The sequence below is a fragment of the Zophobas morio genome, unplaced genomic scaffold (genome assembly GCF_036711695.1).
Source record: "Zophobas morio isolate AGI-343-1 ecotype UQ-CSIRO unplaced genomic scaffold, CSIRO_AGI_Zmor_V1 ptg000022l, whole genome shotgun sequence".
Classification (NCBI taxonomy): domain Eukaryota; kingdom Metazoa; phylum Arthropoda; class Insecta; order Coleoptera; family Tenebrionidae; genus Zophobas; species Zophobas morio.
Window position 1 is genome coordinate 6,675,798 of NW_026972127.1, and position 14,505 is coordinate 6,690,302.

Genomic DNA, 14,505 nt, shown 5'->3' on the forward strand with positions numbered 1-14,505 from the left:
ATGTTTTTTTTTTAGAATAAGACACCTTCTCAAGGGCCCCAACTCTTTTTTTTTTAATGTATAACCTTCTCGGGGATCCCAACTGTCTTTTTTAAAATTGTAAAACCTTGTCGGGAGCTCCAAATGTATTTTTTTAAGAATCTGAAACCTTTTCAGAGGTCGCAATTGTCTTTTTTAAAAATGTAAAACCTTCTCAGGGATCCCAAATGAAGTTTTTTAAGAATACGAAACCTTCTCAGGGGTCCCAATTGTTTTTTTTTATGTAGAAACTTCTCGGTGGCGCCAAGTGTTTTTTTTTTAGTATATGACACCTTCTCAGGGGCCCCAACTCTCTTTTTTAAAAATGTATAACCTTCTCGGGGATCCTAAATGAAGTTTTTTAAGAACACGAAATCTTCCCAGGGGCCCCAACTCTCTTTTTTAAAAATGTATAACCTTCTCGGGAATCCCAACTGTCTTTTTTAAAAATGTAAAACCTTGTCAGGAGCTCCAAATATATTTTTTTAAGAATGTGAATTGTGAAACCTTTTCAGAACTCGCAATTGTCTTTTTTAAAAATGTAAAACCTTCTCAGGGATCCCAAATGAAGTTTTTTAAGAATACGAAACCTTTTCAGGGGTCCCAATAGTCTTTTTTACAAATGTAAGACCTTCTCGGGGGCGCCAAATGTTTTTTTTAGAATATGACACCTTCTCAGGGGCCCCAACCTTTTTTTTTTAATGTATAACCTTCTCGGGGATCCCAACTGTCTTTTTTAAAAATGTAAAACCTTGTCGGGAGCTCCAAATGTATTTTTTGAAGAATCTGAAACCTCCTCAGAGGTCGCAATTGTCTTTTTTAAAAACGTAAAACCTTCTCAGGGATCCCTAATGAAGTTTTTTAAGAATACGAAACCTTCTCAGGGGTCCCAATTGTTTTTTTTTTATGTAAATCCTTCTCGGTGGCGCAAAATCTTTCTTTTTTAATATGACACCTTCTCAGGGGCCCCAACTCTCTTTTTTAAAAATGTACAACCTTCTCAGGGATCCCAAATGAAGTTTTTAAGAATACGAAACCTTCTCAGGGGTCCCAATTGTTTTTTTTTTAATGTAAAACGTCGGGGGCGCCAAATGTTTTTTTTTTTTTTAATATGACACCTTCTCAGAGGCCCTAACTCTCTTTTTTAAAAATGTAAAACCTTGTCAGGAGCTCCAAATGTATTTTTTTAAGAATGTGAAACCTTCTCTGGAGTCGCAATTGTCTTTTTTAAAAATGTAAAACCTTTTCGGGGGCGCCAATTTTTTTTTTTAGAATATGACACCTTCTCGGGGATCCCAACGGTCTTTTTTAAAAATGTGAAACCTTGTCGGGAGCTCCAAATGTATTTTTTTAAAAATCTGAAACCTTCTCAGGGGTCGCAATTGTCTTTTTTAAAAATGTAAAACCTTCTCGGGTATCCCAAATGAAGTTTATTAAGAATACGAAACCTTCTCAGGGGTCCCAATTGTCTTTTTTTAAAATGTAAAACCTTCTCGGGGGCGCCAAATGTTTTTTTTTAGGATATGACACCTTCTCAGGAGCCCCAACTCTGTTTTTTAAAGATGTATAACCATCTCGGGAATCCCAACTGTCTTTTTTAAAAATGTAAAACCTTGTCGGGAGCTCCAAATGTATTTTTTTGAGAATGTGAAACCTTCTCAGGGGTCGCAATTGTCTTTTTTAAAAATATAAAACCTTCTCGGGGGCGCCAAATGTGTTTTTTAGAATATGACACCTTCTCAGGGGCCCCAAGTCTTTTTTTTTTAAATGTATAACCTTCTCGGGGATCCCCACTCTCTTTTTTAAAAATGTAAAACCTTGTCGGGAGATCCAAATGTATTTTTTGAAGAATCTGAAACCTTCTCAGAGGTCGCAATTGTCTTTTTTAAAAATGTAAAACCTTCTCAGGGATCCCAAATGAAGGTTTTTAAGAATACGAAACCTTCTCAGGGGTCCCATTTGTTTTTTTTTTTTTTATGTAAAACCTTCTCGGTGGCGCCAAATCTTTCTTTTTTAATATGACACCTTCTCAGAGGCCCCAACTCTCTTTTTAAAAACGTATAACCTTCTCAGGGATCCCAAATGAAATTTTTTAAGAATACGAAACCTTCTCAGGGGTCCCAATTGTGTTTTTTTGAATGTAAAACCTCGGGGCGCCAAATGTTTTTTTTTAGAATATGACACCTTCTCAACTAAATTAAAAATATTTCTTTTGGATAGAAATTTTTATGATTTTAATGACTTTTTTAAGAAAGCGTGTAGCGTCTATTAGTTCATTGTAAGTAGGTACATGTTATCGTGTAATATGTAGATACCATCTTGTATTTTTTGCACTATTTTGGTGCTATGTGTCTGTAGTGTTATTTTATTTTGACAATCCCTTCTTAAATATTTTCTATTGTCTGTATAATATTTTCTGAAGGTAAATAAAGTATTATTATTATTATTATTCTCAGGAGTCGCAATTGTCTTTTTTAAAAATGTTAAACCTTCTCGGGTATCCCAAATGAAGTTTTTTAAGAATACGAAACCTTCTCAGGGGTTCCAATTGTCTTTTTTAAAAATGTAAAACCTTTTCGGGGGCGCCAATTTTTTTTTTTTTAGAATATGACACCTTCTCGGGGATCCCAACTGTCTTTTTTAAAAATGTGAAACCTTGTCGGGAGCTCCAAATGTATTTTTTTAAGAATCTGAAACCTTCTCAGGGGTTGCAATTGTCTTTTTTAAAAATGTAAAACCTTCTCGGGTATCCCAAATGAAGTTTATTAAGAATACGAAACCTTCTCAGGGGTCCCAATTGTCTTTTTTTAAAATGTAAAACCTTCTCGGGGGCGCCAAATGTTTTTTTTTTAGGATATGACACGTTCTCAGGAGCCCCAACTCTGTTTTTTAAAAATGTATAACCTTCTCGGGAATCCCAACTATCTTTTTTAAAAATGTAAAACCTTGTCGGGAGCTCCAAATGTATTTTTTTAAGAATTTGAAACCTCCTCAGGGGTCGCAATTGTCTTTTTTAAAAATATAAAACCTTCTCGGGGGCGCCAAATGTGTTTTTTTATGTGAAACCTTCTCGGGGGTCCTAAATGTCTTTTTAAAAATGTAAAACCTTCTTGGAACCCCAAATGTATTTTTTTAATGTAAAACTCCCTTTGGGAGACCCAACTGTCTTTTTTAAAAATATAAAACCTTATCAGGGGCGCCAAATTATGTCTTTTTAAGAATGTGAAACCTTCTCGGAGTCCCCAAATGCCTTTTTTTTTTAGATGTGAATCTAAATACATTTTTTGTCCAAATTACATTTAGAGTGAATTATTAAACAGACCTTTCATTTCCAAACTTACTTAATAAAATTTTAATATGATTTTATTTATTTTTAAGAAAATTGAAACAAATTTTGGTTAAAATTTAGAGTAATCGGTATGGTAGTTTCGGAGTTAATTCAATCTACGACCACAAATAAACCTGGGTCATCATATTCTATGAACTATAAAAGCGAAAATATTAATTATGACACTGATTAGAATGGTAGACTGTTGTTTAGATCCTATGCGGTGATGACGATTTTTAAATGAGCTTTTATTTTCATAAAAATTCAAATATTTTGAAAACCCTTCCATCCCCGGAAAGTGTTGTAAGTATTGTAATAGAATCCATCCAGCTAATGCCTAATTTAATATTTTCTCGACGTTTTCTCGACGTTTCATGGCCTCTAGAATATGAATAAGTTTCTCTTTGACTGTCGTCTTTTGACAGTTTTATTAAACATAAAATTTCCGAATGGTATGAAATTAGAATTTGAAAATTTGGCTAATCGTCAACAATCAGGTGACGTAATTTCCAAATTAGTAAAGTAAATCCTATTTATATATTACAGAAATTTTATATAACAAAAAAAGAATGAATGAATATTTATTATTCATTAAATCAAAATCGGCTTACCTCATTGTCGCAAATTTGATGACGGTTTTTATTATGAAAAATTCACGCATATTAAAAAATGTATACAGAGGGTAATCGCAACAACGGTTGTCCAATGGCACAATGTGACCACAACTACGTGTAAAAATCTCAAACAGCCTGTGTATTATTTTTTCAATAATTATGACAGCACGGGACAAATGACTCAATCAATGGTAAACGACCTGCCTTTTTTGGCTCGTCCCATTAAATTAATTGACCCCTCTCATGAATTATTCTTCCTTTCCCAAAGGCAGGATTAGCGCAGCGATTATCCGCGACATTGGACCTGCTAGTGTGCGGGGCGCTTAAGCGTATTTCAAAGATCAGGTTTCGGCGGTATTGCAACAGAGTACAAGTCAACTCACTCAGAATTAGTTTGGTTTGCTCGGTTTAGAAGGCAGCCGGCTCTTAGTTCAATCGTGCTATCTAACATCACGTCGACTCCAAAGAACATGAACCTCAAAGAAAAATGATTTATCTCTTCTTATCTTCCCGAAAATAATAATGCCACCTTCAGTTTAATTCGTTGTAATTTCTATTTTATCTAAACGTGTACAAAGTGTAATTCGTGCATTGCATGATATGAGCGAATTAATTATTTATTATGAACATAACGAGCGCGGAGTGAGAAAATTTTATCGGTGAATTTATATTTTCGTAAATAAATATGCGTTTCCGGTTGGTCGTTCTGCTAATTCATGTCATGTGGTGTAATGAGTTTCACGCCGCCGCCAAAATGGTGAGTAGCTAAAGTAGCTTATTATTAAAATTTGCTGATAACAGGTCTACGTCTAATTTGGTTCCGGGTATTTTAGGTGTGCTATACAGTTATCGCCTTATCAGAATCCATTTACATTTTCGCGAAAATTTCCACTCAGATTGCGGTATGACTCAATACGTACTCCAGTACTCGAGCACGGCCCCAAAAACAAAAAATCGCTTGTTCCGCCACTGGCGCTCCAGCAACCGCAATCTAATCTAAAAATTTATGCAAATAGCATGCTAAATTTGTCCGCCAACTATAAAAATGAAAAATCAATATTTAAAGATGTGCAGGTAGATGTCCGATTTTCTTGTCTGCGCCTGTACCTAAAAATAGCTGGAATTAATTTGAAACAATTGTGTACATGAATAGTGATTCTCATGGGTCACTGCTCTAGCAATTGTTCACCAAATTATCGACTAGATTGAATATCGAACCATCCCTTTGATGGAGTTTATTGTGATTGATTTGGGTCAAACGCCTGTGAATAGCGTGACAATAAATTTTGGGTATTTCCGAAAAAAAGGTTCGAGTTTGACAGCAAAGGCGGCGCGGGTGGGAGGGCTTTCGACAATTTCGTAAGTTGTACTTGGGGATAAATTGAAGAAAACAAACAGTGTTCAGTTGAATGCTAGTAAAATTCTGTGAAAACACTATAAACTTGAAAAATCAAAACAAACTAGACACGACAGAGTACTACATGCTTTCGAAGAAATATTGGCAGTTAAAAATTTATCTTCTGCTTGTAGTTTCATAGTTAGTAGTTACTCAACTTTTAAACATTAAATGTGTCTAACAACAATTCACTGCTTCGTTCTGCATACTGTTTTGTTATCTACTAATTAAATAAAGAATGAAACAAATTTAAAAAAATCACCTACAGTAAAATCTGTCACTGTATAATTTTAAACAGTTTAACAAGAGTTATTAACCCCTTTTTAGATTTACTTAATGGTTTCTAGCAGTACGGATTATATTGTATGATTTTTAAATTTTTGCTCTAGTTTGTTTTACACTATGCAAAAATCCAACAATATCTGAATGTAGTTCCATGGTGAAGTCTTTTAAAGTTAAGTTCAAAAATGTAAGCAAAAATACTTTTTTTTAACATCATTTTTATTTTTTAACTCAGTAGGGGAACGAGGGGCTTGTTGTAACAGTTTTTAGGAAAACGAATATAATTTGGTATCTATTAACTGTTTGACCATTATAAAAGTATCTATCGGTAGTCTCACTATTCCCCTATTGGGCTGAACAGGCAAAAGGTCAAAACTGTTCATCTTCACTTCACACCAGGCATTTTCTTAAAAAAAGTGCATTGCTACAACTTGCCCCGTGGTTGGGGCTAGTTGTAACAGCCATGAGACAGGTAGTACCAGTAAAAATAAAGCTGATGTTGATACATATTTAGACTTTATTTTTCAAAAATCAACACAGCACTTCATTATATACAATTTTTTTTCAGTAAAACTGAAATAAACTTTTAGAAAAAGAGTCAACATTAAAGATTTGAGTTTTGTCTTCCTTTTTCTTAATATATCTGGAAAGCAATATATGGCATAGGTCAAAATTTTGGCTCGCTTTTCGTATGCTATGTACGAGATTTGTAGAAGTGAATTTGGGATAAGTTGTAACATGTTACAACTTGCCCCAAAGCTATTGTTACAACATGCCCCGTAGCACAATTTTCTACATTTAATTACATTTCGACAAAATTATGTGGCTTAGCGTCAAAATGTGTAAGGAATATCAAAGCTGAGTAATTTTTGAGCTACATGCAAAACTAAAAGTTTTAAATTAATTAATAACTGATACGAAAAACCAAATTTTACTAAAGCAATATTTTACATTACTTGGCCAAAACGAAACACGTGCACAGGTCCACTCACTGCGCTGGCTCAAGGAACAGTGGTTGTGATGACATGATGTCTTATGGTGCAAGAATTAAATTCAGTAAAATACCTGATGTTAAAGAGTTTAAATTGCGGGTAAAAATGTAGTGTTACAACTTACCCCTGTTACAACAAGCCCCTAGTTCCCCTACTTGCAATATAAAGCTGTTTATAACAAGTCAGTACTTCCTTGCGAATGTTATCAAATCGTTTACACTGGAGAGTCGTTTGCCTTGGTTCAGGGTTTTATTTTTAACTGTATATTTGACTTTTATGCAAGCTTAAATCACCGTCGGTATCATTCATCAATCATCTAGACTGTTCTAAAGTTAGAATATATTATATTACTTGTTATACATATATCTTATCTATTTTTGAATCAGAAAAAATATGCGCTTTGATGATAACAGATAATCAAACAAAAACCACAGCGATTGTTAGCAATAAGCACTTTTTAATAAAATTTTGTCTGCACCTTAATGTAAAAGAACTTTTTTACTTTTTGTCAGACGTATTTTTTACTTTTTAAGTTGTCTCCCTAAGAAAAGGACTTTGACTGATTTATTGTAGACTTATTTTTTTAAAAACCGACAACAACTTGTATTACCCTTTAGGAAAAAATATTAACTTGTCGCCAAATAAAGCCGAAGATTAAGCCCCACCCATACCCACCTCGATCTCAATTCCCAATTGTGATGAATTTTTGATTCATTGTCAGATCGAGGGGCGGGGCTTGTCTACAAGAATTTACCATTGTAAACATGTTTAAGTTGTTTGTTCTGAAAAGACAACTACGTAAATTAAGAAAAAAGGAAAAATTTAAGCCCCGCCCACCCGCCCTGTCTCGATTGTGATGATTTTTTTTATAATCGTCGAGAACTAAGGAGCGAAATTTAAATGCAAAATTCTTATTATTTCTACAAGAGATTTTTTTGAGTATCGTATTTTTCAAAGGATACTAGGTATATTAAAAAAAAATTAAAACTAAAGATTAATCCCCACAGCCCTGATCTAAATAGTAATGAAGTTTTCATTCGTTGGTAGACCCAGGGGCGGAGCCTAATTGCAAAATTCATATTTCCTTACAAAAATTTACCATATTAAACGTGTTTTCACTTTCTAAAGATAAACAAGTCATCACAATTTATATTATTATATTTGCCTTTTTTTTCTTAATATACTTCGTATTTTTTGAACAATACGATACTCAAAAATATGTTTTTAATTCCTTGTAAAGACATAAATATTTTGCAGTTAAGCTCCGCCCTCTTGACTCACGACGAATAAAAAAAATAATTACAATTGAGATAGGGTAGGTGGGCGGGCTTACATGTTGCCTTTTTGTTTTAGTATGTATAGACTTCTTTTCACAAAATGAAACTTAAAACATGTTTAAAATGAAAAATTTGTATAAGGAAATATCGATTTTGCAAATAGGCTCCGCCCCATAATTGGAAAACCCATATTTGCTTGCATAAACTATTTTAACCATGTTTTAAGTTACTTGTTGTGAAAAGATTGCTATGTATTTTCACTACCACTGACGTTTAAATGTTTTTTCCTAATTGTGAGAGAGATGGTGCCATGTAATTTTATTAAGTCTATTCGCCATCCCTCTTTTTAAGTAGGATCTTGCTGATTATAATAATTTTAGTAACCAAAAGTAACCTGATAATGCGATACCGGGTGACTATTAATGATTGAGGCAAACTTTTTGGGTTGGCAGTTCTGGATTGTTGGCAGCAGTGTTAACATTTCAGCTCACAGTTGTCAATTTTAACATGAGCGTGAATTTGAATTTTAAATCAGGTATGCCATCATAAAATTTTAAATGTTGCTAACCTGCCAAAAAAGATCAGCAATATTAATAACCACTCGATCTTTTCGATCTAAGGTATATTTTTCTTCATGTTGGACAAACTGATTCTATGGTATAGTTTTTGTGTGTCAGTAATCTAACACCTTTTAAGAAAAACATGGTAATATTTGTCCGCAATAAAATTTAAGTTGGCAACCATGAATCTTTTACATTATCATATTAGATTGGTGGATTTCGTTAGGTTATGATATGGCACTTTAATAATACCTAATCAGTTAAAAATTGTGATATAAGTTAAATGTCAACCATGTTAATTTTGACAGCAGGTGTAACCCTTGGGAGTAAAGTGGAGTGACAGTTCTACCAATCGCAAGCAAAATTTGTTGATACTAACTGAAACAGTAATGTTGAACACCCTGCACAATTAACACATATTTTCTATGTTTGCAAAATAACGTGGCGTCAGCTCTAAAATTTACAGTTATTTTTTAATTTTAAAAATATACCATGTTTTTTAGCGAAGCTGTATATTATCATTCGGAAGTCAATAATGTTCAAAATATTTTTACAATAAACTCATTACAGTTTGCTACATTTTGAAATAATAAACTTTAATTTCCTTATGTTTCAAAGACAATGTTGTTTTTTCTATTTTTGAAAAAATTTAATAATTCAAGTGTACCTCATATAATTTTTGTTTCCTGGGCGTAACTAATCATCCCCACCAATAATGGGATGACGTAATCTCTAAAATTCACAATAGTAAATGTTATTTAAATTTTATAAAATAAAGTAGAACGGAGTGACGTTTCAATGTTGTCTGTCCTATCTTTCGAAATAGATGGCGTTATGTAATTTTATTAAGTCTATTCGCCACACGTCATTTTAACTAGGATCCTGCTAATTATAATAATTTTAGTAATGAAAAGTAACCTGTTAATGATTGAGGCAAATTTTTGGGTTGGCAATTCTGGATTGTTGGCAGCAATGTTAGCATGTCAGCTCACAGTTGTCAATTTTGACATAAGTGTGCCTGAAAAACCAACAAGAAGACAGCAGTTGCTGAATCGGTGCCCAAAATGTCAATTTCACATCAGGTATGCCTTCATAACATTTTAAATGTTGCCAACCTGCTAAAAAAAACACACATTAATAGCCACTCAATCTTTGCAACGTAATCTAGAAGTAGACATATTTTTATGTTCGACAAACAAAATTAAGTGAAAAACAGTAATATTTGTCCATAGTCAAATTTAAGTAGATTTTTTAAGCAAGTAAATAAAAAATTAATATCGATAAAGAATTTCAGCAGAAAATGACAAAAATTGTCTTGCCACAACAAAAAAATTGCAAAACAAACACCCTAACAAGAAAATTTGACAACATTTTGTTGTTCTTGATTATACACAGATTGAAAAGATCGTTAGTGAATACAGCGTGAAAAAAAAACTGTTTGAGTTGGCAATAGATTCCATATGAGAAATTTTTCTTGTGTTACTATTGCCGAACCTGATCCAAAAGCTTGTCATGCTAATTTTAAACTCTCAAAAAGTTAGGTTATGACACTTTATTAATAATCAATTAAAAGTTTTTATTTATGTTAAATGTCAACCATCTCAATTTTGGCAACCGAAGTAAGGCAAAGTCCCTATATTGTACTAATATAGAGAGTTTGAGAATAAATTGGAGTGACAGTTCTACCAATTGCAGGCAAAATTTGTTAATACCAACTGTAACCGTAACGTTTATCACTCTGTACAAGTAACACATATTTTCTATATTTGCAAAATAAATTGGCGTCAGCTGTACAATTTACACTTACTTTTTGATTTTAAAAATATACCATATTTTTTAGCGAAACTGTATATTATCATTCGGAAGTCGATAATGTTCAAAATATTTTTACAATAAACTCATTACAGTTTGCTACATTTTGAAATAATAAACTTTAATTTCCTTATGTTTCAAAGACATCACGTTGTTTTTTCTATTTTTGAAAAAATTTAGTAATACCTAATATTATTTTTGTAAATCGAAAGTGTTTTTAGTTAATTTTAATTAATTAATCCTCTCAGTGTTGAGGAAACAAAATCAATCATTTTCTTTTAACACAAATTCCGCTGCTGGCTGTTACCTGAACGTGCTAATAGCCAAATTCTTTCGAATTATATACATAAACAGTCGAAGTTAAGCATATACTGAGACTGAGAATACATTTTTCCCGTTGGTTGGCGGCACAACGAACGACCGCGGGAGTGTTATTTACGCCACAGAAGATATCACGAAACAAAAATCGCAAAAGCCCTGATCTAAATAGTAATGAAGTTTTCATTCGTTGGCAGACTCCGGGGGCGGAGACTAATAGCAAAATTCGTATTCCCTTACAAAAATTTACCATTTTAAACGTATTTTAAGTTTCTAATCATCAAAAAAATCATCACAATTTGGATGGGGTGGGTGGGGTTTATATTTCCCTTTTTTTCTTAATATACTTCGTATTTTTTGAACAACACGATACACAAAAATATGTTTTTAATTTCTTGTAAAGAAATAAGTATTTTGCAGTTAAGCTCCGCCCTCTTGACTCACGGCGAATAAAAAAAATCATTACAATTGAGATAGGGCGGGTGGGCGGGCTAACATTTGCCTTTTTGTTTTAATATGTGTAGGCTTTTTGCACAACATGAAACTTAAAATATGTTGAAAATGAAAAATTTGTATAAGGAATAATCGATTTTGCAATTAGGCTCCGCCCCATAATTGCAAAACCTATATTTCCAAGTTTTTCAATTTTTTCTCTTATTTTTGCGGAGGACACATAAAAACTTAGTGACAACATGAATTATCTATTTAAAAGTGAGCTTCATATTTGAAAAACACATTTATAAAAACCCAGAAATTGCTAATCTTGCGATAAATAAACAAAAACAAGAAATTGTGACATTTTTGCTACCATGTTTCACTGACAAGAAAGTTAATATTTATTATTCTGGAAGCCGGTGGGTCAGGAAGTTATTTAGCTGTTCCTTAAATCTTAAATGCGTACTAAAACACGTAGCAATTTCAACATTTATTAAAGTGGTTGTAAATTCGACGTGGTTCGTGAAAAGCATATTTAATAAAGGCAAACTTTACGTTACGTTTAAAATATGTTTGTTTTAAATACAACATATTAGCTGTTATTTATTTTTTACTAATACTCATATTTATAAGTCTCATTTTCCAGTTCATTCAAGTTTACGTTATTACGTGTTCAAAAGAAAAATCACCAAATAAGTTGGCCTTGATTTTTGATAAACGTTGTCTACAATGTCTACAATAACCCCACTTTTTCGTATAATAAAATTAACGCTTTTCGACAACTCTGTCAAATGTCAGTTGTACACAACACTAACAAAACTTCTTCAATTGAAAACTAGGGAATTTTTTTATATTTAAAAAAGCATTTTTACGTAAAAAACGTGCCTCACAGTAGCTTTAAGAGTCAGTTTATAGCTTCCATAAAAAGTCGACTAACCGTGATTTTAGTGTCCGCTCCAAGGACCTTTAACCCCTTGACACTTCCGCGGATTTTTTTGCCGCCGCCACTGCTTGATACCATCGAGAAAAATAGAAGTCTAATTTTAAAACAAAAGTTACTGACCTATGATTTATATAGAATATTTATGGTTGACCTTTCGGATGAATAATAAAAAGTATAACGACGATAGCACACGACAAATTCGGTGTTTATATTTACAAGCGTTACATAAAACCCATCTGGGTTGCATCTTCGTCAGATCTTGATAGAGTACTTTAGGGTGTGCTAAGACATGCCTATTTTTGGCCTAGAATAAGCCGATCGGTAGCACAGACACCTTGAACCTGCTTGAACCCAAAAAGTAGCAGAGACTGCATGCAGTAGCCAGTTTATAACCGTCATCGTAAATATTAAGTTAATTATCCTCTAGTTTTCCGTAATTAAGTGGCCAATGATTTATTGGAGATGGGCAACAATGAACCGGAGTCAATGCCACTTTTTGTTTGGATTTTAGGTGTCAAGTGCCTCATTCCGGATTATATTGGCTCAAGGTGTCGCTGTTTATTCGATTTGTAAACATTTACGCTATCAAAGGGTGAGGCCGATTCAATGGAAAAGTGACCCTGCAGTAATCCATTGATGAATAGGTGTTCGCAAGATAATGATGGGTTTGATTAATATTTCTGTTTATTGGTGTTACTGACCAATATAGATAATGGCTGGGATTTCTGTGTCACGACGGGATTTTAAAAATTAATATTAATTAGTTTAAGTGTATTGTGGGAGAAATTGGATCAATTATTTCTAATTACAACGATTATTGTTTGTGATGATTGATGTCACCATTCAGACGTTTGAACTTGGCTCGAGATAGACACTTATTTTAATCTTGGGTTTATTTATATGTTTGCGATGTTTCCAGGCTGGAGAAAATTTTTACACTTCGCTGGGGTCGACGTGGTCACAAAAATTTCAAAATTTTTTGCTCGAGATCGGAAAACTTAATCTAGATGTTTGTAATGACGATCATACTTTTTATGTGTTTATTGATTAACAGGAAATTGGAGAATTAGGCGTGGTTTTATAAAATTCGGCATTCCAAAGCGAAACGCAGGAAGTGCTAAAAAATGCACGTCAAAATTAGATCTCAAGGTTCAAAAATTGCCTGAGTATCACGATTCGTATTTAAGAGAATTTATGACTGCTGCTTTTAAATTTTCGTTTGTTTTAATCTGGTGGGGCAATTTTGATGAATGTTTTTTCTTCTATTTGTCTGCCCGTTGTTTGTACCTAGCATTTCTTATTTATTTTCAGAACAGATTTTTTTAAACATGTAGTATAATTTGATACGTATTATATATTTTTCCAATCAGCCGTTGGAGATCTATATCCCACAATTTTTTATGTATTTTTTAGGCAGCTCAATTTTTCCATATCGTTTTTTAGGAAAATTTCAACTTTTTTTGACCACCTTCGAAAATTATCTAAAGAGAAATTTTCGTAGATTTCGACATACAGAAGTTATTTTCGACTTTGATTCTTTGAAAATTTTTGCACTTTTTTCAGAATCGCCTATATAAAATGTAACAATTTTTGGAATTTTGAAAAAATTGACTTTCAAACCGAATATTTCGAAAATCTTGCTCCGAGACCATGAACGCACTATATTTTTGGAGTCCACAAGTCGAGATCTATATTTCAGAGTATTTTATATTACTATATACATTTTTTGAGAATTTCTACCATTTTATATAATGTGACAACTTTTGACTTTTGAAAAAAAAATACTTTTAAAGCGAATTTTTATAAAATCTTTCAACAGGACCATAAAAACGCTATATTTTTCAAATCAGCACGTTGAGATTTACATACCAGAATTATTTGTGGATTTTTAGTAAAATTTTCAATTTTCAGTATTTCAACTTTTTCGATCACCTTCGAAAATGGCTTAAAGTTTTTTTTTTGTAAGTTTCGATGCCCAGATCTATTTTCTAATTCATTTATCTGAAAATGTTTACGTTTTTTTCAGAATCGCCCGTTATAATATGGAAATTTTTAGGATTTAAAGAAAAATAGACTTTCAAATCGAATATTTCGTAAATCTTGTTCTGAGACCATGAACACAATATATTTCTGGAATCACGACATCGAGATTTATATTTCAGAATTTTTGGGCACTTCTAGTAAATTTTTTCAAAACCTTAATTTTTCACTACTCTCCCCTTTGGAAAAATTTCAATTTTTTTATCACTTCCGAAAATTCCAGAATCTTCCGTGAAAAATTGGTAATTTTTAGAAGTTTGAAAAAAATTTATTTTCAAAAAATTTAGAAAGTCTTCCCCCAGGACCATAAACACCCTACATTTTCTAATCATCATATTGAGATTTATACATCAGAATTTTTAGCGAAGTTTTTTAGAAGCTCAATTTTTCAGTAGTATTTTTTAGTCAATTTCGATTTCCAGAGATTATTTTCGGCTAAATTTTTAGAATTTATCCAGAATTGTTCGTGGAAATTTGGCGATTTTTAGAA

At 32.7% G+C, this 14,505-nt stretch overlaps 1 protein-coding gene across 1 annotated transcript in view; it reads left to right on the plus strand.

The window, feature by feature from the left end:
- The first annotated feature begins 4,341 nt into the window (after positions 1 to 4,341).
- Positions 4,342 to 14,505, plus strand: part of LOC135133472 (vitamin K-dependent protein C) — a 40,045-nt gene continuing 29,881 nt past the window's right edge. The window contains exon 1 of the mRNA XM_064061893.1: positions 4,342 to 4,717. Coding sequence (XP_063917963.1) covers positions 4,646 to 4,717 — 72 coding nt within the window. The 5' untranslated portion in view covers positions 4,342 to 4,645. The remainder of the gene's footprint in view (positions 4,718 to 14,505) is intronic.